The 22481-nt window shown below is 38.9% G+C and overlaps 3 protein-coding genes across 7 annotated transcripts in view; 2 read left to right on the top strand and 1 right to left on the bottom strand.

The window, feature by feature from the left end:
- LOC121628724 (NACHT, LRR and PYD domains-containing protein 12-like) overlaps positions 1-22481 on the top strand; it is a 2607341-nt gene that overhangs the window by 1653752 nt on the left and 931108 nt on the right. The gene's annotated exons all lie outside the window — the stretch shown is intronic.
- Positions 2673-11051, bottom strand: eci2 (enoyl-CoA delta isomerase 2). Of its 2 annotated transcripts, none has more exons than XM_041968069.1 (11): positions 10895-11051; positions 8730-8788; positions 8446-8549; positions 7255-7353; positions 6933-7124; positions 6721-6790; positions 6269-6371; positions 5822-5942; positions 4427-4516; positions 4204-4347; positions 2673-3736 (listed from the first exon to the last, which is right to left on the bottom strand). In XM_041968069.1, the coding sequence occupies exons 1-11, from the start codon at positions 10948-10950 to the stop codon at positions 3581-3583; spliced, it is 1194 nt and encodes a 397-aa protein (XP_041824003.1). In that variant the 5' UTR covers positions 10951-11051; the 3' UTR covers positions 2673-3580. The 2 variants fall into 2 exon arrangements, with proteins under 2 accessions (XP_041824003.1, XP_041824004.1); XM_041968070.1 differs by lacking the exon at positions 10895-11051 and adding an exon at positions 8923-9164.
- LOC121628763 (GTP-binding protein Rheb-like) lies at positions 11280-20034 on the top strand. 4 transcript variants are annotated; one of them, XR_006008244.1, is made up of 9 exons: positions 11280-11376; positions 12269-12340; positions 12438-12505; positions 12591-12673; positions 13524-13580; positions 15483-15530; positions 16635-16716; positions 16791-16949; positions 17035-20034. XR_006008244.1 is itself a non-coding variant. In XM_041968089.1 (8 exons), exons 1-8 carry the CDS (start codon positions 11325-11327, stop codon positions 16881-16883), a joined length of 555 nt encoding a protein of 184 aa, XP_041824023.1. In that variant the 5' UTR covers positions 11280-11324; the 3' UTR covers positions 16884-20034. The 4 variants fall into 4 exon arrangements, 3 of the variants coding, with proteins under 3 accessions (XP_041824023.1, XP_041824025.1, XP_041824024.1); XM_041968089.1 differs by having other exon boundaries at positions 16791-20034; XM_041968091.1 differs by lacking the exon at positions 17035-20034 and having other exon boundaries at positions 16795-16899.

The raw sequence follows: 22481 nt of genomic DNA, 5'->3' as shown, positions 1-22481 counted from the left end.
ACTGTGTAGCAATGGTCCTGAATTTCAGACAGGTTCAGATCATATGACGTAAACTAAAACCAACAAGCCGTCCCGGGATCCAGGGTATAGCCTGGGGGGCAGGAAGGGTGCTGGGGTTTAAAGGTGGGGCTGAGTGGGGTTCGGGTGATGTGCTGGGGTGTGTTTGGGGGAGAGACTGGGAGGTTTGTGTTTGGTGTGTGTATGCACACAAATATACAAAACTCCAGGAAGGGAGAAAACAGGGCAACGAGAAGGGCTGGAAACGTTCAGGAGAATCCTCTGACGATGTGGCAGTGAGCAGCAGACTCCTGCTTATCTGGGGCCTAACACAGGTGGAAAGCATTAGCCATTAGTGCAAAGCAATCAGAGCCAGAGGAAAGATGCCTTCAGAGGTGGCTGGGAAATCCCAACCCCAGCCCCAAACCGTGACATTTCCTTACTATTTGTGCTGAGCTTTAGTCATTCGTTTTCTTTGCCAGATCCTTTTTGCTTTCTTGATTGTGTTTTTCTTCTCTCCTCCTCCTCCGGTCTGTTAAGTCCTGCATTTGAACTTCCTTTAAATATGAACCATGAAAGTTACCTTCAAAAATTCCTACCAAATCAGGGTTTTATTAAGCTGTGCAGCTTAATTACAACCTCATCGTCTGCACAATGTCAGAACTTGAAGGAAACCCAGTTGATCTTGGCAGGTCTGAAGAAGATCAGGTTGCTCCAGTCAGGCCACAGATACTTTCAGCCAACTGCACTGGGATTGTTCTGTTCACCACAATGCACTTCATGAAAGGTTCAATGGAGCAAACACTATCCTATACAGCTGATTTTATGGCTTAACTAGTACTGATTCTGATCATGTCAAGTCTTCACTGAAGATGCTCGACCTGTCACAGTGAATGGTAGCTGGCCATCAGTCAACAACATGAGTGAAACCTTTCCTCACCACCAGTGTTTTAATAAACAACAATCGTTTAATAATTGATATTTCATCATGTCCTCATTGTTGCCAGTGCTCTCTAACACTTATCTCCTGGTTACAAAATGGTTTATAATTCTGACCAACAACAAAATAACAAGGTGATGGTGAAATGAATGACAGATGTCTGCTGGAAGGTAACGATGCTGCAGCTCTCTAATGTCAAAAAGAACTTCAGGAACAGTCAACCTGAGTGAAACCTAAGTCACTTCACAGCTGCACTTTAAGTCTCACTTCCACCAGCAGGTCTGCATGTGGCTTTAAACAGCAAAAATCCACAGTATATTTAAACATGGCGCTGTTCCTGCTTTGTTCTTTGTGTCGATTCACACAGGAAGTGACGACTCTTTCATCCAATCAGTGGATTGCAGCGTTGTTGTAAAGTGTCGTTCCTGTAAAAGTATGTTTACACGGGGAAAAAGTATGCTTTAATCAGATCTTTAAAACATGTTTTGCATAAAAAGCTGAGTGTTACATTTCTTGTGGATTTGTAGTTAAATCATCTTGTTTTATTTACCCGATATTTCTCTTTACAAGAGAAATACTGCAGTTTACTATCTGTAGTTTAATGTTATTACCATTTGGCCTAAAGAATACAAACATTTGCAGCCTAATGCATCTAAAATATGACTGCTGTGGTCTCTCTGCTGTTTTCATGCTCTCACTTTATCTGCATGGGTTTCATTCAGGTGGTCGTTTCCTTCCAGTCCGAACACATGTATGCGAGAAGAACTGGTGGCTGTTTAGTGTGGGCAGGGTTGTATGTCAGCCCTCCGATGGACTTATAATCTGTACAGAATCTACTCGACCAGAACTAAAAGGTTGTTCTAATATACAGTACCAGCTGATGACAACAAGAAGCTACGTATGAGGAAAGGTGTTTAAAGAAGTAATAATTTATCAGCAGTGAATATATAAAAAAATATTTTGGTAAATTTATTATTTTATTTATATAAATATTATTTTGGTAAAATGAATGCAATTTATTCAGGAAAGTTTTAAAAACAGCATCAAGTGGTGTGTAGTGAACACATTTTTCTTATATATTCTTATATAAGCATATCTGCTCATTTAAATTCTAATAATTTCATCATGTTCATAACAGTTTCAATTAAATTTTCTTTCAGATAGTGTACTGGCTAAAAGAGTTTGCATATCAGATACTATAGTTGATCCATCCTAATGTATCATGAGTCTGATTTGTCATGTCAGATACAGCATGTTAACACAGGTTTATGTTTAGTTTTATAAACTTATTTATAAAAATAAACTTTAAAACTGAGCTAAATCTAAGGTTTAAACTGTCAGTGGAATAAAGCTTAAAGGAAATCAGCTTTTTTATTTTTTGTTTTTTCAGACTTATTTGTTATTTCAGGTTATTGGATAAAAATATTTTATGGATTTTACTGTAAAGCCCTTTATTTGTAAAAAGTGCCAAACAAAATACTACAGAAGTAAATACTCTAACTTCTGATGCTACAGCAGGTTAAAGACGAGTGAAGTTTGAATACATGTAAATTTAGAAAAAACAAACTGAAAAGCTCACAGAGAGCAATCTGTGGTCTGGATGTTTCTTCCATCTTCATCTTTAAGATCATTTCTGAATAATCACTGCTCATGATCAGTAATTCATCTCAGTATCCGATTAAAATGCCAGGAGGCAGAATATTTTCTGTGGAAAACTCATGGATTGGACACAAAGTTTGGAATTGGAAACAAGTTTTTATTGAAGTGAAAGAAAGAAGCAAAGATGAGCAGCAGCCTCGGTGAGTTGAAGGCACCAGTTCTGTTAGAAACCATGAAAACATCAGCAGCTGGTGCTGACTTCAGTAAAAAAAAAAAAAGGCTACAGAGGGAATTAATCAGCTCTGCATCATCAATAATCTGATCAGAAACTAAAGAGAAAGTTCAACATTCAACAGTTTCTGTACAAAAATCACTGAAACATGATTAAAAACTACATTTAGTACTTTGTGTCAGATAGTTGAACAATAAATCATCAAATCAAAGCTACAAAGTTAAAAAGCCTTTCACACAGTCGACAGGGACGGAGAGAGGAACGATGCTCGCGTTTCCTACGCAGGCAGCGGCCCGTGAATGTAGCAGGCTCATTGCTTCTGGGTTTAATTTCCGAGTTAAAGATTCTGCAGCTCCGTTCTTTGACTGAAGATTTCTTTAGAAGTACTTCTGGTTTCATTCTTTCAGTCCTTAAAGTAAGTTTAAGTTTTACACAAAGGGACTACGCGGTACCTCGGACTGGGACGGGTAATGGCGGCAGATGGAGCTCCGGATCAAACCTCTGGATGAAGAACAAGGAGTTCATCTGAGATTTGAACTGTCCTGAAGTGCCGGATACAGGATTTTAGGATCAGATGTGTTTGGTGTGGTCCAGACACAGTCAGGATGCTCTTCATGATGGTAACATCTCTCCTCGCTTCCTTCACCTCCTCCCAGTGAGGACAACATGATGATGATGATGATGTCACAGTTCACCTTTCAGTTCTGAGTGGGAGGAAGAAGGATGTGGTAGAGCGTGACGTTAACAGCATGAAAAGCATCAGGTGATTCTGGTCCTGACGGGCTGAACCAGGTCTACGACACGTTCCTCCTTCACAGCTTGGCCTTGGCCTGGAAGAAGCTCATGACAGCGTTGAAGCACTCGTCTGAGGTCCAGCGCTCCATCAGACGCTCCACCTCGGCGTCGTTAACGGCGTGCAGACGCTCCTTCTCCATGGATCGGATCAGCTGTTTGGACAGAGCCAGAGACTGGAAGAGACAGAGGGAGGACGGGTTAGGACTCCTCTGAGCTTCTCTGTATGAAACTGATGAAAACTATTTAAACTTTTTAAATGAATTAATAGACAAGATATCGTTTATGAGTGTGTTCTGTTGGAATGTCTGTGTTTCCACCACTGAGTGGCAGCAACGCACCGAACAGCAGAACCGTTAGCAGGTTCTGGTTGTGTGTGTTTGGTGTTGGAAACAAAAAGCAGGTCCAGCTAACGTTAGCGTAGCACAGCTAACATCCATCCATGTACGGATCAGTTTGGTTTTATAATCACATTTTTTATACCTGAAGTCGGTTTTGAAGATTTATTTTAAAAAAATACATTCATTAAATTAATTCCAGTCCTGGATTTCCTGTACGTTTTTAAAGCAGTTTGCAGCGTGTCTGGACAATATAAAGTAAAATAAATATGCCAACAGTTGTTTTTATTTCAGCGTGTGCTTACGTTGGGGGGCAGCTTGGCGTAGGCCTTCAGTCTGGTCCAGACCTCGGACTGGAAGCTGCTGTCGGGGAAAACCTCGGTGACCAGACCGAGTTCACAGGCCTGAGCTGCCGTCAGCTTCTTGTTGAACAGCAGCATCTCACTGGCCTGAAGACACACAGAATCCACAGTTAACGTACTGCCCAGCTGATAATCCAAGGGTGTGTGTGTGTGTGTGTGTGTGTACCTTGGCGTTGCCCATCATTTTGGGGAATGTGTAGGAGGAGCAGCCCTCGGCGCTCTGACCCAGCTGGCTGAAGGGCGTGTGGAAAGTGGCCTGAAATGTAAAATGTTCCTGATGAAACATCTGGATCTGAACCAGCTGACTCTTTTACAGTCCGCACCATGCAGTGTCTTCACATCACCAAAGCTCACATTTAGTTCTATAAATAAGACCAGAAAAAGTTGGTCCTGATGACTGGAGACATCCTGAAGGTTCAAAACGTACCAGAACCAGAAAAGAAGTCCTTTAAAACCATCCTTTGATGGAGGGAAGTCAGTGTACAGACCTGAAACCTGGACTCATGATCCTGTTTCTGGTCCTGTTCTGTCTAGGGATGAGCAGATCGATACTCTTGTATCGATACTTGTGCTACAACAAAACATGCAATGCGATTTCATTTCTGAGTTTTAGGCAATAAAATTACGAATGAAACTGAGATGTTAGTTTATCAGATGTCATGATGTTTTTTCTAATATTTCACTGGTTTAAGGCAGCTTCTTCAGTGTTTTATTTCAAGAAATTTCATTATTTCTAATAATTTGTAGTTGTTTTTATCTCTTTAAAAATATTTATTTTACCTAATAACGCATTAATATGAGCTATGATAATATAAACATTTCTTTCAAGCTTTTATGTTTTTTGTTTTTTTCATATTCCCTCGCAATTAAGATACTGATGCACATTGTACAATTGTGTGATTTCCTCTAAGAGCCAAATAATATCAGTATCAAAATCTATACCAGTGAAAGAGTGAAAGGGGACCATTAACTTGGAGCTTAATATTAATAAAAGTTCTTATTGCTAAATTATAACTATCTTTGTTTTTATGGAGATTATGAAGCAGCTACAGACGCCGTCTTTGATTTACTTTAGAAAGTTTTCTTCTTATTATTATATTACTTTGGAAAACATTTAAATTGAATAATTTTAATATCTTAATAAGAAGAGATGTGTGGGTTAGTACAGCCTGATGAAACATTACACAACAACAACGGCAATAATGACAATAATTATGATGATGTTTATGTGAACTGATTTGGTATCTGAAAATATCGTATCAGCTGGTATCAAATTTTTATACCAGATTGGAACCCTAAAAAGGGGATCGGTGCATCTCTACATCTTACTCTTACTCTCAAATGTAAGTCGCTTTGGATAAAAGCGTCTGCTAAATGACTGTAGAATAGAATAGAATAGAATAGAATCTACATGAAATGTTTTTAGTTCATATTCATGATGGGTGGAACTTGAGGGTAAAATTATTCCCTGATTATTTACAAAACCTTTAACATGTTCTGCAGTACTGCTGCATGACACACGACATGTGACTGTTATCACATGGCGTGTGTCATGACGTACCCTCTCAGTGGCGTAGACCAGGTCGAAGAGTCCCAACGCGGTGACGGAGATGCCAACAGCTGGGCCGTTCACCACGGCAACCAGCGGCTTTGGGAAGTCAATGTAGGCACTTATGTACTTCCTGCAGAGGAGAAAATAGACGGTCAAAGTTTCAATAGAAGAGAACAGCTCTGTTTTATCTACTCAGCATCTAAAATTTTTTAAGACTGTAATCTGGTTTTATTTGAATTTAGAAGATGCAAACAGGAAAAGCTGAACAGAAAAACAGAAAACAACTACAACAGTGTACCCAACGGCGCCCCCTCTGGTGACGCCACCCAGCTTCACTCCTGCTCTTTAAAACAAGTCTGATTTAAGTTTCTGAAAACATCGGTTTTTGTTTCATAAACCTGGCGGCTGTTTGACAGAATCTGCAACGAGGTTCTTTCAACACTAATCAATCATCACCTGAGCAGATCTCCACCTTTTCTGGCCATCGCCTCCACTCCATCCTCTGGGATCTTGGTGAAGTTTGTGAGGTCGTTTCCGCTGCAGTAGAAATCACCGGCACCTGCAGCAAACAAGCACCAAACATTCAGTGTTATGAAAGCATGATGGGTCTGTTCTGAAGCTTTCAGGCATGTTCCCCTCATTCTTCTCAATGCGTTAATTTAGGTGACTATCTGGTAAAAAATGTGGAAACAACAGCTGAGAATACAGCAGCGAATCCTCTGGATCATTTACAATAAACAAGCTGCTGCTTCTTTCTCTTTCCTGTTGCTTTCCCCTCCTTAGTCCAGATTCTGGATAAATTCTAACACAGGTGGTACAGATAAAAACAGCCATCATGAAGTCTACTCAAAAGTACTCATAAGATAACCAGAACTGGAAGAGGCGGGGCCAAAAATAGATGTGCGTACCAGTAAAAACTGTGATGACTGAGTCGTCTTTTGCTGCCTGGTCCAGAGCTGCGATGATCTCGTTGTACATCTGAAAGAAAACAAAACATTTAAGAGTTAACAGATGGTTAATAAACAAATAACAGATGATGGGACTTTGACTCATCAACCAGTCAGAAAACATCCTGACTTCCTGTTTTCATCTTTAATGTAAAAGCTGAATGCAGTCTGACCTCCGTGGTGATGGCGTTCTTCTTTGCTGGTCGGTTCAGTTTGATGGTGGTGATGTTATCCTCCGTCGTCACTAACAGCGTCTCGTATGAAGCGCCACTTCCAGCAGGCGTCGCAGCAACCTGGGCGGAGCTTCCGCCTTCTGCTTCCACCAAGGAGCCAATCAGGTCACAGTACTGCTGCCTGGCTTCATCCTGAGATGTTTACAGTTTGTTTACTTGTGGTGATGCTGCTGAAGGATCTGAGATTTGTTGTTGATAAAAACCGAGTTAAAATCACTGATGCTGAACTCAGCAGCCTCAGTCGCAGCTGAAACTTTCCTACCTGTGATATGGAGCCCAGAGACTTCCACGCATCCCATTTGACCTTGTTGACAAAGTCCAGCATCCCTGGTTTGGGGGTGTTGCAGGGACCCTGAGTGGCCTGAAGAAGAAGGAAGAGGAGGAAGATGATGGTCTCATACAGTATGTAAGGATGAATCAACGATCAAACCTGGACTTTTTTTCCAAATTAAAAGAAGAGTTTCTGAACATTTCTGCAGGAAAGTTCTTCCTGCTTCACAGAGCACTGATTCTATCATTCACTCATCGTTCTGGCGCCCCCTGCTGTTTGTTTACATGTAAAACGAGATGAGTTTTAACCGAGACACCCAAAAACCTTTCACTTCAACTCACTTTATTTCTAACAAATGTCTTCAAACAAAACGTTTCAAAAATAGCCTCATTATTTTAGTTTCTATCTGATAGAAATTGTTCATTTTTCATCGTTGTGCATCATTTTAACATCAGCACAAGTTTCAGCCGACACAGATGGAAGTCTAACATTTAGAAATGAAGATCCTGAAATGCTTTTTCTTCAACATGACAGAAGATGAGAGGGACGAAACGTCGGGGAGTCAGTAACCGAGGTAACCGAGTCAGTAACCGAGTCCATAATGAAGACAGAAACCCGAGTACGTAACTGGGTCAGTAAACGAGTCTATAACTGAGTCAATAACCCGTCTGTAACCAAAAAAATAATTGGGTCAGTACCCAATTCAGTAACAAAGTCACTAAATGAGTCACGAAATGAGTCCACAAACAAGACAGTAAATAAGTTAGTAAACTAGTATGTAACCGGGTAAGTAAATGAGTCAGTAATAATTCAGGAACCAAACAGGTAAATGACTCAGTAGAGGATTCAGCTGATGCTTCAGTTACCAAGTCTGTGATGAAGTCAGTAAATAAGTTTTTAACCGATTCAGTCAGTTAATGAGAAAAGTACTTAGAAGCGAGATGTATGTTCGAACGACTGACATGGAGCTGTGTCAGATTTTTGAGGTCACCATGAAAACTGATTCTGTCTGAATCTGCTATTTGATTTCACTGAGTTCTACAAACATAACCCACCGTTTCTGTCAGGTTTTAGTTAGCTTTAATAAAGCGGATCTGAGGGGAAAACGTTGGATATTTCTCAGTTAATTCTAAAACATCTGCACAAACATCCCACAACATGTGGAACATCTGGAAGTCCTACCTGTTTGAAGAGAGCGTAGATCTTTAGTTTGACCTCATTGCCCGGGTCATTCTTCAGTGTCGACAGTTTAGTCTTCGCCTGCTCGAACTGCTGTACTGTCACACCTGCAAACACATCATCATCATCATCATCAGTGAAATTAACCAATCAGATCACTGCTGCTAAAGAAGGACACAGTTTGAAATGTTCATCTATGTCTGATAAAAAATAAATCAAAAAGTGGCTTTTTAAGTTTTTTTTGCTGCAGTTAACCTGCACGATGCTGATCTGCAGTAGAAACTCACCCATCATAGGACCTGCTGTAGTGTGGAACTTCAAACTGGGAACACTGGATCGGACCAAGCTGATGACACAGAAGGAAACAGTCAGTTGATTTGAAGAACCACCTTCAAGCTACTTGGAAACTTCTGATGTGACTCATAAAATCAAACAGAAAAAATCCCAGCTACATCTGTTCATATCTACAGGACAACACACCTGCCCTGAATCAGATGAGACATTTTTTAGTCGTTCTGTTGTAGATCTGTTTCTGTTTGGAGTCATTGTCCTGTTGCATGAGTCAGTTTCAGCCAAGCTTTCAGACAGATGGCATCATATTTGACTCCAGAGTCCATGGTCCACTCAATAACTGCAAGGTGTCCAGGTCCAGGCTGCAATACAAGCCCCGATCATCAGTCCTCCACCACCATGCTTTATAGGTGGTATGAGGTGTTTGTGCTGATATGCTGCGTGTGGTTTTATACATATTCAAACATCTCCACTTTGGTCTGGTCTGTCCAAAGGAAATTTGTTCCAGACGTTTTGTGGTTTGTTTAGATGCAGCTTTGAAAACCTAAGCTGTGCTGCCATGCTCTTTTTTAGAGAGAAGAGTCTCTCTCCTGCATCCCCTCTAAACACACAATATTTGTTTATTTTTTTTCTAACTAGACTGTCATGAACTTTAACATTTAACCGAGGCCTGGAAAGTCTGAGATGTAGCTCTTTTTTTTGCAGTCTTACTTTGGGCTGAACTTGCTGGGACATCCACTCCTGTGCAGATTAGCAGCTGTCTTCAGTGTTTTCTACTTGTGAACACTCTTTCAAACTAAATGGAGTCCATCATTTTACAGAGTGTAGAATGATGGACTTATAACCCTTGCCAGATTGATGGGCAGCAGATGATCAATGAATCAGTGCATGGATCAGCAGCTCCTGGCAGGACTTAAGGGTGGAAGTATTTGTATCCTCAAATGTTGTTGCTCATTTACTAAATATTAAAATCTGAGAGGAACCAGATGAGTTTTATGTCCTGATAATTAAAACCTTATGAGTAAAAGACAGTGGATTTCATATTTAATAACTGTACATTAATTAGAGATTAGGGCTGACGGATTGATTCAAATATAGATGACAACGATGCCAAGACTAGTATCAGTACTGTTTGATACCAGCACAATGAGATCAAGTTTTCTTGCCGAAGGCTTTGGGAGCAAAACGCCAAAGAATGTGAAACCAACCAATAGTAGGTTTTGTGTTAGTTTAGCTCATTTTAACCGTTGACTTTATTTTTCTCAAACAGTTGTGTGTGATAAAAGCAGTAACCTTTTTATTATTTTGTTACATGGTTGATATCATTTTATAATCTTTACAAACAAAAAAACACTTACAGTTATATTTCTCAGTTCTCCAATTCAGTCTGTTAATAAAAATGTTTTTTTTTTTTTAAATAAAATGTACTGTGTTTTATCATAATCATGATCAATAATTAAAAGCGAAATCATTAAGTGTTTTCAAGCAAAAAGTATCAGTATCTGTGACACTTGTCCTGGATTTACTTGGTATCGGATCAATACCAAAATTTGCAGTATCACCCAGCCCTGTTAGAGATATCAGAGTTTTACGTTGGACAAATTTTGTTGCTCCCTCTAAAGAAAAACATTTTATAGTCTGGAGGCTCATGTAGAACAGTACTGTGAACATTGACATGTCATGCTTCAGTCTAAAACGATCAGCTGGTTGTGAAAATAGTTAGTTGCTTTTAGTTGGCTGGTCTGAGATTTGTGAGTCCTTCAGATAATAACTGTCAGGTTATGTCAGCTCTTCCAGCTCTATTCCTCTGCTACCAATGTGGAGCAAAGGTCGTGGCTAACTGTGGCCGCGTACACTAAAGGTTTTTCACTTGTATGGTATATAATGAGAAAAGTGAAGCTCCGTGCTTAGATATTAAAGCGCTAAACACCGTCTGACTGATGAACTGGTTAGTGTAACTCGGGGTCATTCATGAAGTCGCTGGGCAGCAGTATCTGGATACCAGCAGCTTCCATGGATGCTAACAGCTAAGTTAACAGCTGCTACACTGTGGACTTTTCTTAAGTATATGACCCTCGTTTAAGTGAAGAGAAGTTTCTGAATTGAAATACCGCGATATCACAACTGGCATTCGCTGACAAGATCAATGATCCAATACCACCTTCTTAATTTCACGAAACGCCAAACAGCTGAGCTCCTCAGGGCGACGCCGGCCATTTCAACCGTGATTGGTAGGTCCAAAGTTCGAGAGAACTGATCCGGAAGAGTTAACTAGCTTGATATGCTTAGCCACATAAGCTAGCAGCTAGCAGACCAAAGTAGCTCCTGTTTACATCACTGTTCCCACCCACTTTATCGTCTTCTGCTTTCCCTATTGGTTAACATGTAAAGTCTACCATCCGATTTGTCTAACGATTGACACTTCCAGAACTGTTATCCAATAGAATTGCGCGCTAATGCCAAAGACCCGCCTTCGTCTGTGTGCGTAGCCAATCGGCGTTGTGGGCTCATTAATTACGCGGCTCTTCAGTGAAAGAAGATGCAGAGGCTCTAAGGCTCCGTCCTCTCCTCTGGATGCTCGAAATAAAACCATGCCGCAGCCAAAATCCCGGAAAATCGCTGTGTTAGGCTATAGGTCGGTGGGTAAGTCCTCGCCATGTTATAAACTGCTGGAAATAACCGCATTGGGCGGCGATTCACTCATGCGCATGTCAATCTTAAGCCACACCACTACTATCAGCTGTCATGCAGGAACATCAATCTGTCCATCCTCCTAGGAAGCTTAAGCTCTCATGAAGCTTTAACACCTCATGGACCAAAAGATGAGCTGGTTCAGTCTTTATATTGATGTACACTGCGTATCTGAACACATTTAAACAAAACTTAAAGCCATTCCTTCCATCCAGTTCTACAACTATAATTGGCTGTAAGCTGGGATTGGTTAGCTGACAGCCAATCAGGTGTGGGCAGGTGTGGTCCTGATGCTGCAACGTGGAGCATCATGGCCGCTGAGCCTGTGGCTCCTGATGGATCTCACCATGCTATAGAAAATCATTTTGTTTAGCCAAATGTTAGAATTAAGAGACAACAGTCTGCTAACATCTTTCAAGAATAAAAATCATGAGTGATGGGACCAAAATGTGTTCAAAGATTCTAATTAACAAAAAACAGGGGCTTCTTTCTGCAGCATTAAAAGGGGGTTATAACTTGATTAATGTAGTTATCTAAGATTTATTGATCATTTTAAAATCCATCATAAATCAATGTTGGGTCATTGGTTGGTTTTCCTACATTATTTAGTTTCTCTCACACATCCACTGTTTAGCAGCTGGTTTACTCTCTTTGCTTTGGTGTTACCGCCTCTTGTAAAGTTGTGTAGATATGAATAAAGTTTATTTTCAGCTTTCCAATGACAAACCAAAAACCCAGCTTACAGCTGATTGACTAACTCGTAGCGCCAGATCATCCTGGTGATGATATCCAGTGACTGAACGTTAAAGCAACACACAGTGTTTGTATCTGTGTGTGTTTTCAGGGAAGTCTTCTCTCACTATCCAGTTTGTGGAGGGTCAGTTTGTCGACTCCTACGACCCCACCATAGAAAACAGTAAGTCTGTCTCAGTCATCTTATCTGCCCTGCATAAAGAACACCAGACCTAATGATTCTGACTTTGTGTGTGTGTGTGTGTGTGTGTGCGTGTTAGCATTTACCAAGATGATGATTGTGAACGGTCAGGAGTACAACCTACAGCTGGTCGACACGGCTGGTCAGGTGAGGCCACGTCTGGGTGACTTCTTTCCAACACTCATCAGTTCATGCTGGAATAAAAGTATGTTTATCTGTGTGTGTGCTGTAGGATGAGTACTCCATCTTCCCTCAGAGTTACACCATTGACGTTGATGGTTACATCCTCATCTACTCTGTAACATCATACAAAAGGTAAAATCTGATTTTTTTTTGATAATTAATTTTGCAGTCTAAAGGACCTTTCTGAAAGAAATCTTTATAAAAACACTCAGATCTTCAAACTTTTGCATTCCTGCTTCTTAAATACAACTTCAGGTTGTAAACCTGCATCACTCTGAGACAGGATGTTCTCTTTTTAAGAATATTACTATAGTAAAAAGAACATGATCCTGGAAGCCTGTTTTATATGTGAGTCAAAGGACTGATCCTGGGCCGAATTAACTACAAGGTTCCTACTTTAGTACTGGAAGCCGAGGTAGTACCATCTAGAGTAATTACTTAGCTTGATGTCTTTCTAAGGCAGTCAGGTCCAAAGACAACAACCTCAGTCTCTCTGAATGTAGAAGGAGAAAATTCAGAGTCGTCCAGGTCTTTATGTCTGTAAGACATATTTGTAATCGGATAACTGATTGGTTTAATCAGGCTTCATGGAGAAGTACAGCTGAATATCATCTGCATAGAAATTAACATTTATGTCATTCTGTCTGATGAGACTAACTAATGGAAGCTTATACAACATGAAATTTACTCTCGTGTTATTCTGCACAGCTCAGAACAAAAGAGGACACTCCTTTATGTCTCATCCAGAACTTCTAATGTAATTTAGTCTTAACTTCATCATTTCTTCCTTAAGGCCTCTATCACTAGTACCATTTTATTTACACCACTTTTTACACTACTTTTACAAACAAACCGAGCAGAGAATATCAGATGGAGCAGTGAGCATTTTGTCACTGTTGCCATGGTGATAGATTTCTTTTTTCTTTTTGATCATGTATAGTGTATAGTTTCTCAATGTTTTGTTTTTTGTTTCTGTGTGTAGTTTTGAGGTGGTTAGAGTGATCCACGAGAAGCTGCTGGACATGGTGGGAAACGTCCAGTACGTACACACACACTTCTGTCTTTGTGAGTATGCAGTATGGAATGCCATTTCTATCAATATTAACTAAGTAAACAAAAAAATATATTCCATTAAATGAGACATTGGGCCTCAATGGGATTACTTGTGTAATTAAAATAAACTATGTAAATAAAATCATTAAAATCTGAACCAGCAAAACATGTTGTATTTGACAGGTTGGACCGAGCTGGACTCAATCCTCCATTTGAATATCCTGAAATAAAATGAGATGAGGTGAAATGAAATTAATCACATCTGAAAATAAAACCCTCTTGGAACAAATGGGATTTTTCCCTTTAAAAAATGTATTTAAAAAAATAAATTAAAAAATCAAACTCTTCAATTTTTTACATTAATTTAATGAATTTAGGTAAATGATTTATTTTGATGTATTAACAGAGACATTTATCAATATCATTGTCTATTTATTAAATCACCTGTTCAGTTATTTAATAATGACTGTAATGGCATTCCATATGAATAACACTCAGGGACCTCCAGGAAAAACTAAACCTGCTTCTGAACTTCAGTTCTAAAAGTTTGAACCCTCAGATCTGTAAATAACAGCTCACGGAGGAGAAAAGACTTCATCACATGTAATTACATCTGGCTGATGATGATGATGATAGTGAAGACATGGATGATAATGATGATGATGATGATGGTGGTGGTGGTGGTGGTGGTGGTGATGATGATGATGGTAATGTTGATGGTGAACACGAGGATGATGGTGAAGATGATTACGATAATAATGATGGGGATAAAGATAAGGAATATGGTGGTAATGGTGATGATGAGGAGGATGGTTATGGTGGTTATAATGAAGATAAGTATGATGATGATAATGGTAAAGAGGATGATAGTGATGAAGATAATAACGATGATGAGGACGATGGTGGTGATGAGGACAGATGAGGATGATGGTGATGATGATAATAATGATAACAATGATGGGGTATGAAAATGGTGATGATGATGACAGCGAAAATAAGGAACACAGCGGTGATGATGATGAGGATTGTTATGGTGATGATAATAATGATGACTATGATGATGGTGAAAATAGCTGTGTTTCCATTACCCCTAGAATTCTACAAAACCTAAATAATGCAATAAAAAACTGTTTATATAATAGAAGTATAACACAAAAGTGTAATGGAAACATTTTTTTTTATTTACATGTCACCAGACGTGACGTAGGGGTCACATGACCGATTCATTTTAGTGTAAAGGTGGCACAGTATGTATGGACGGAAGAGGAGATGGAAATATAATTTTAAATAATGAAAGAAAAGAAATATATACATCATCCTTGATAGCAAACAGCAGTGAAATGCAGAATTTTCAGGGAACTAGAAATCACCTTCCTTCTCAAAGTCGAGTCTCGTAGGTCGAGATTTTACGAGTGGATGCTAATCCACTAAACACCCCGAGATGTTTTAGAAAAATCACTTTTATTTTGTGAAAAACTGTAGAAAAGCAGCTAATGATGATGATGATGATGACCCCCATCACCACGATGGTGGTGGTGATGATAATGACAGTGGTGATGATGATGATAATGATGATAATGACCCCCATCACCACGATGGTGGTGGTGATGATAATGACAGTGGGGATGATGATGATAATGATGATAATGACCCCCATCACCACGATAGTGGTGGTGATGATGATGACAGTGGTGATGATGATGATGATAATGATGATGACACCCATCACCACTATAGTGGTGGTGATGATAATGACAGTGGTGATGATGAGGATGATGATGATGATGGTGGTGGTGATGTTGGTGGTTATGATAATGATGTTCGTTCATGCATCCTATCAGCCATAACTCAGGGATTAACCAACATCTTGTTCATCTCTCTCATCTAGAGTACCGATTATTTTAGTTGGAAACAAGAAAGACTTGCACATGGAAAGGTAATACGCATTCTCTCATACACATACCCACACATGCACACAAAGCTTAATTTACACGTATACCCACACACAGACTCACACACACACACACACACAGAAACTCTGCAGCAGTTTGATCTTTGCATCAGCATCTACTGACTGAAGACTGCAGCAGTAGTTACTGACCTGCTGTTGTAACCCTGCAGCCGCTCAGATCGATTACAGTTGTGAGAAAAAGCTTCTACAGCATGAGGGAAGGAAAAGGAGGATAAAACCACGAAGCAAAAAGAAAGGAGGAGTAAAATTCAGCTAGTAAGGATTTGAGAGGAAGAGAAGGAAGAAGGGTAGAAAAGATGAGGAAGGGGAAAAAGATGAGTAAATACAGAAGAGAAATGGGGTAGAAATGTGTTTATATGTTCTTAATGGTGTCAGTTTAGTTTCAGATGTCTGAAGATGCAACGATTAAAAAGGTTAAGATAAAAATACATCTTCTGTGCACGAACTGCATTGATCTGCCAATATGTTTCGGACATAATTCTTTATGGAAAGTGGCGATATTGAGGGATCTTTACGATTAATTTACCCTTTGAATTACTAAAAATACAACAGCACAATTTTTCACAAAAGATATCTCACTTCAGCAGACATGTACACTGATGCTTTTCTTTATTTTTAACCTTATTTGGCTTTTTATTCATTTTTAGCTGTTCTATGAAATATTTATGAAATAATATTGTCACATTTATTTATATATTCTATTAAAATATAGTATCATAGTTTTCTTTTCCTGTTTAGCACTGAGGCAAACTTTGTAACTACAATATATTTATGTATGTATATGAAATTTGGTAATATATTTTTTATTCTTTATTCTTTATTAAGTGGTAATGTATTAAATGACTCACTTATGTCCACTTATGTCCACTGACGTGGACATAAGTGTGGATGGTACAAATATACCATCCACAGCCATGGATATACTAGAAAATCTTTAGTCTTTAAATAAATTGAATAAGCCTTTAAATAAAAAAAATATGCATGAAAGGGTTAGTTGTGGTGTTTTAATATTAATCATGAAATGAAATATTTGTGACATCCCTGTTTAAGACATCTGTTGTTGTGCAGAGTGATCAGCTCTGAGGAGGGAAAAGCCCTGGCAGAGTCGTGGAACGCCGCCTTCCTTGAGTCTTCAGCCAAAGAAAACCAGGTGAGGATAAAAATTCTTCCTCCTGATGAAGAACGAGGCTTCCATATAACCATCTCCTGCTTCCTCTTCCTCAGACAGCGGTGGAGGTGTTCAGAAGGATGATCCTAGAGGTGGAGAAGATGGAGGCGGGTCAGCCTCAGGGTCGGACTGCTTGTTCCATGATGTAGCGCCCCCACCATTTGCCCCGCCCTCTACCGCCAAACAATCACTGGAGAGTCTGATATGCTCCTCAGGTCACACAAGACTCTGTTCAGAAACCTGAAGATTTAATATTGGCCTGTTAAAACACATAATCCTGACATTTGTCTCTCCACACAGAAAAAAACAGACGAGCACTTTTTGTTAGAGCTGCACAACGGACGCACCTCAGGATCTCAGAAAAACATCTGCTGGAAACTCAGAGCTGATGCTTCCAAACTGATCTGCGAGCTGAAGATTTACAGAACTAGTTGATCAGTGAAAATACACTCAAGTTGTTGTTGATAGATACAAACAAAAAGATTTTATTGTTATAGATGCATTAATTTTGTGTAACTGTTAAGCTATGTTTCCTGTTAGACCCTGAGAATTTGCACAAATCTACTTTCCCAAAGTTTTTGTAGAATTTACAAAGAAAACTTGGAATAAGCAGATTTTTAAGAGGAGTTTGGTATGATGTTAGCTTTAGATAAAAGAATGAGCTGGGCTTGAACTTGTGTTGGGCTTATTGGTGGAACTGATGAGCAGAACGTAGTAAGATGCCAACTGAAAATGGCAGAAGTGGTCTGTGGATAAAACATAGTTAAGGTCACATTTTAGGTTACTGAGGGTTTAAGAGACGATTCCTACATCTGAATTTATGTACTTCTATTTAGTTTTACCCATTTGACATGTTTTATGTGGATTTTCTTCAAAGTGAGGAGCAACATTTAGCATAGAACTGGTCCAGGAGTCCAGAGTCAGTCTGAGTTTGGTGTGTTAGCAAAGGAGGTGTTTTATTAAGAGATGTCCCAGTTCTGATAGCATCTAGTAGCTCATTCAGCCATCAACGAACAACAAATGAGAACCATTTGGACCGAGATTAAGAGATCCAGAAGATGCACCTGAGAGGAACACAGTGTTCCAGAAGGATCAGAAGTCTGTACAGCCCCATTTCCAACAACATGACGAGTTGGTACGCATTGTTTTTGTGGTTCCACAGGCAAAAATTGCCAGAATATCTGACCATCCGTCTTTTTTAGGACACTTTCATTGGGGTCCCAAATTTACTGATCTGATCCAAAAAGACGGAAGTCCGCCATTGTCCTCCTTTGTTTCTGTGTCACATTCTTCTTCATTATAATTCAAGGAATTCAAGGAATTATAATGAAGCGCCGCACCACTATGACCTTATGGTATAACGTAGCTAATGCATCTATCGCTATCCAGCCAATAGGGTGGCTACAAGATAAGGCTGTAGAAATGCAACAGAGATCTGGATTTACTGTAAAAACCATCCTGTAACGACCTGAACCCACTGGTAGAAATGGGGCTTAAGAACTCTCTCTACAGACTGGAATTTGATTTAGGCAGCCATAGACAGCCTGTGGAGGTCAGTAATGGGTGGAAGGTCATGTGACAATTTTGGTTAATGGAACAGCAGGCACTCTGCTGAGTTCTGGATCATGGGTAGAGGTTTTACCAGGAGAGGTAACCATGGTCCATACTAGAAACTGGAGACAAAATGAGTCAGATACAAGCTGATTTTGTCATGTTAAACAGAGAAATAGTCACATGTGAAAAAGACACACACCTAGAAATATTTATATCTATAAAACCACTTGTGTAAGATTCTTTTTTTTTTCTCTTTAAACCTCAGTGAATATGAAATTGAGAACAGTGACCCACACTGGTTCAAAACTTCGCCTTGAACTTTAATGAAAACTGCAAAACTCACACATTTCCACACTGACTGAACAATTTTGGCTCTGTTTTATTGTTTTATTAAGTCTTATTTATCTTTCTGCTTGGTGGCATGGTTCGGTCAGACCTCTGTACTGAGAAAAACTCACTGAACCAAATAGTGAGATGATTCAGTCATCGACTGGTGAGTCACAGTCTTGTCCAGCCTCTCTGTACACTAAACAGGTAGAAAGGATGGCTTTAATCAATTCTTAATAACGACTCCCATCCTCTATGGGGTGAATTTCAGCTTCTTCCCTTTGGACACGTTTGTAGTCCCAAGGTGCAGGACAAAGTGTTATAAAGCTTTGTTCCTATTGGCGTCACCGAGCTCAAGAAGAAGTAGTGACATTTGCACTTTATTTTATTTTATTCTATTTATTTTATTTTTTAGCCCTGATTTTTACATTCTATGTTCTTATCCTGGTTTTTATACCAGAAATTGCTTTTGTTTCTCTAAGATTTTCTATTGTTTAATTGTTTTTATTTATTTTTATCTATCTTGATCTTATTTATTTTATTTTATCTTTGTACTTGTCCTTGCTGCATGGTGAATGGCAAAACACTGAGCACTTCTTTGGTTTGTTTTTATTTTTTGATGTTACTCAATCAAATACCTGTCTGTCAGGTTCAGTGTGTGTTTAGTTATGGAATGCCAAATGCTATCATTGTTTCTGCAAAACAAATCTACCCACGGGTATTAATAAAGAAACCTTCAACCATGAACCATGAGCCAGGCACACTTGCTGTCCAGTCAGGAAGGAGCTGAGAGTCCTGCTGAGGCCACGTGGTCACGGTTGGCTATGATCTGCGTAGCGGCGACATGAGAAGCCATGAGAGACGACTGGACTAAGGGAGATGGATGAGAAGGTGTCCTATTACTGCACCTTGAGGTGTCCCACTGTACAGGAGATGTTTGTTCTGTCCACATTTCTGACTGGTTTTTGGTTGTCCTTGTCATTCTGTGCACATATTTTATTAGCTCTCTGTCATTGAGTTTTTCCATGTTATGCACAGAAGTAATAATAGTCATCTCATCATGATTCTTGTTTCTTCTAAAGGTTGTTGGAATTGGCAGCATGCATATCTTTATATTCTAACACCTTTTACACCTTTTTCTCTGCTCCACCAGATAACCACAATCTGGGAGTGAATTTTTTTTTTGTGCACTCAATGTAAAGAAATGCGGCCTTGAATTTATTCCCCTATACGGACACTAAGGGCCTATACAGAAACCAGTGCATGCACAAAAAGACATTCAATCTTGGGTTTTGATAAATGTAGAAGTTGACTTTTTTTGTGTGTGGGGAAGCTGCTACCAGAATCCTCCCTGCTCTTTTACAAGGTTTTTATATGTTGAAAGAAACTATTTCTGTTTTTATGACTCTTCTCAATAAAGCAGTGCTCTGTCATTTAGCTAAAATCCTGCTGTGTTTTTACTCAATGATGATAATGATGATGAAGAAGAGCACAGTCCAGCAATGAATGAGACAATTCTCTGGATGAAGACATTAAGCAACTTAACTTGTTTTGGGGTCTTTTTAATACAGCGGTGGTTTTGCTAATTTTCTACCTGAATAATTGTTGCGCCTGTAGCCTGAAAGTCTGAACTCAGGAAACAAAGTCAGAGCAGAGGATTGATGAAAGATGATAAAATCTGGAAGCATCTAGATGAGACTGCTGCTTAATATCTATGTGAGAAAACAGTCACAGGACAACAGTTAATGTGTCACATGGGACAAAGACATGCTACGTCTCTCTATTGGACTGATAAAGTCCAATAAAGAGACCTAAAGAGACCTAAAGCAAGATGTTGCTACTGGTGTTACATAAGCTGTTGTGACCAACAGATGGCAGCATCAGAGAAGAAGAAGAGGCAGAGGACAGAATAAAAATACATATTTTAATCTTCATATGTGGGATTCTTTATATTAGATTTGTTTTATTTTTAGTTAAAGAAATTCAGTGTGTTTTATTATTTCATAGCAATTAATACTAAAATATGTGATACTTCATTTATTTTTATAAAGATTTATTTAATAATTTTAAAAAAAAAATTTAAATTTTTAAAAAATAGTTCCACTTTTTTAAACAATTTGAAATTGATGTTATTTAAAACTTTAATGTAAATTGCATTAAATGATAATTTTATACACTTTTTTTAAATAATTCGAAGATTTAAATGAATGTTATTTTGTTTTGTTTCATTGTACAGCTATTACATGAATGAATACAAAAATATTCACGTATTTATTGTTTTGTGTCTGCAGGTTTAAAACTGATTTATTTCTCTTCATTTCATGTTTCAGTCTTTCTGCTCTCCACTTATGTAATCACACCCATAATTCCATTCCACCTGACCTGAGCCGCTCTTCACTGCCTCTGATTGGCTGCTTGCTGCCTCATTTGATTGGTGTGTTGGGTTTGGATGAGAATTAGAATGAACCTATCACAGAAATAGTAGAAGGGTTGTCACCTGCAGCTTACCTCCTTACCTTTGGAATTTTTCATTAAACAGATTAATTTAATTTTGACAAATAAATAAAACAAATATTACTTTCAGAACTCTGTGTGACAACTTATAAGCTTTTTAAAGAAGGCTGGCAGATATTATCTTTCCGTCTTTAGGTCTGTGATCATCAGTAAAAGTGGGAATAAGCTGACTGAGCTGTGGGTGAAGCAAATATGACAGTTTATTTTTTTTTTTTTTTGTGGAAGAAACTGGGAAAACAAACATTTGAGACTTCCCCTAGTTCTGTTATTACTGTGTATCTGTCTGTGACAGACAGGTGACGCCTTCAGGTGTTCCCACCTCACCTACTGTCAGATAAGTTAAACTCCATCCTTCATGACCTGACCAGGAAAAAGCTTCTGGTAGATGCATATTATATTGAATGTTTTGTTTAAAACAAAGCAAATTTGCAACATTTTCTATTTACTTCTATTTATTATTTTGATTTAAAGTTGTGTTTAAAGTTTTTATTAATCTTCAGACTTTTTACAAAATATCTTTTCCTGTTGTTTATTTAAAATAATAAATTAAAACAAAAAAAAAAAGTAAATATATGTTTAATGTATTTCCTGGACATTTCAACAGCATCAGTTTGATATAAATACTTTTTATTGATTATATTTGGAAAAGTAACATTTATTACTTAAGAGTTAGCATTTGAAGCCTTTATAAAGGAAGTACATAATAATCAAAAGAGAAAATTTTGATAATCTCAGTTTGCCTTCATAGCTGTCAGATAAATTAGAAATAAACTTATTATTAATAACATTAAATAAAAAAGTTCAAACTGTGACATTTTAATAGTTCGTTAATAAACTGTCCTGATTGTGTGACATGTTCAGTGCTGAACCTTTCCTGGTATCACGGTATTTCTGGTGGGACTACTTCACTGCCTGTTTGTCTCTGCAGAAACGTGGCATGTGCATTACCATTGACCTGCAAAGCTGTAGCCAAGCACTTTCTATTGAGACCACACACACACACACACACACACACACACAGCAGAATCAGCAGACACACCAGGATGAAGGAAAATCGTTGAGGCAGCAGAATCTATTAAAGTCCAGTCCTTTGTCCCCCCTATCGGGCCCTGGTCCCTGCCAGGTCCCCGCCTCGCCCCCCTGCCGTATATATTGGGGTGTCCAACTTTTTCTCTGTTACACTGTGTGTGTGGTTGTGGGCCAGGTTGGACGACATCCAGTAGCAAAAATGTCGCAGTACTCTGGAAAGGTGAGTAACAGAAGACCATGGCAGACTGAAGTTTGGATCAGATGGAGACTTGTCTGAGGAAACATCAGCAGGTTTTAGCTTCAAACTATCAGCTTTGGACTCA

This window comes from Melanotaenia boesemani, chromosome 18, assembly GCF_017639745.1.
Source record: "Melanotaenia boesemani isolate fMelBoe1 chromosome 18, fMelBoe1.pri, whole genome shotgun sequence".
NCBI classification, from domain to species: domain Eukaryota; kingdom Metazoa; phylum Chordata; class Actinopteri; order Atheriniformes; family Melanotaeniidae; genus Melanotaenia; species Melanotaenia boesemani.
This window is presented reverse-complemented; position numbering and strand designations above follow the sequence as displayed.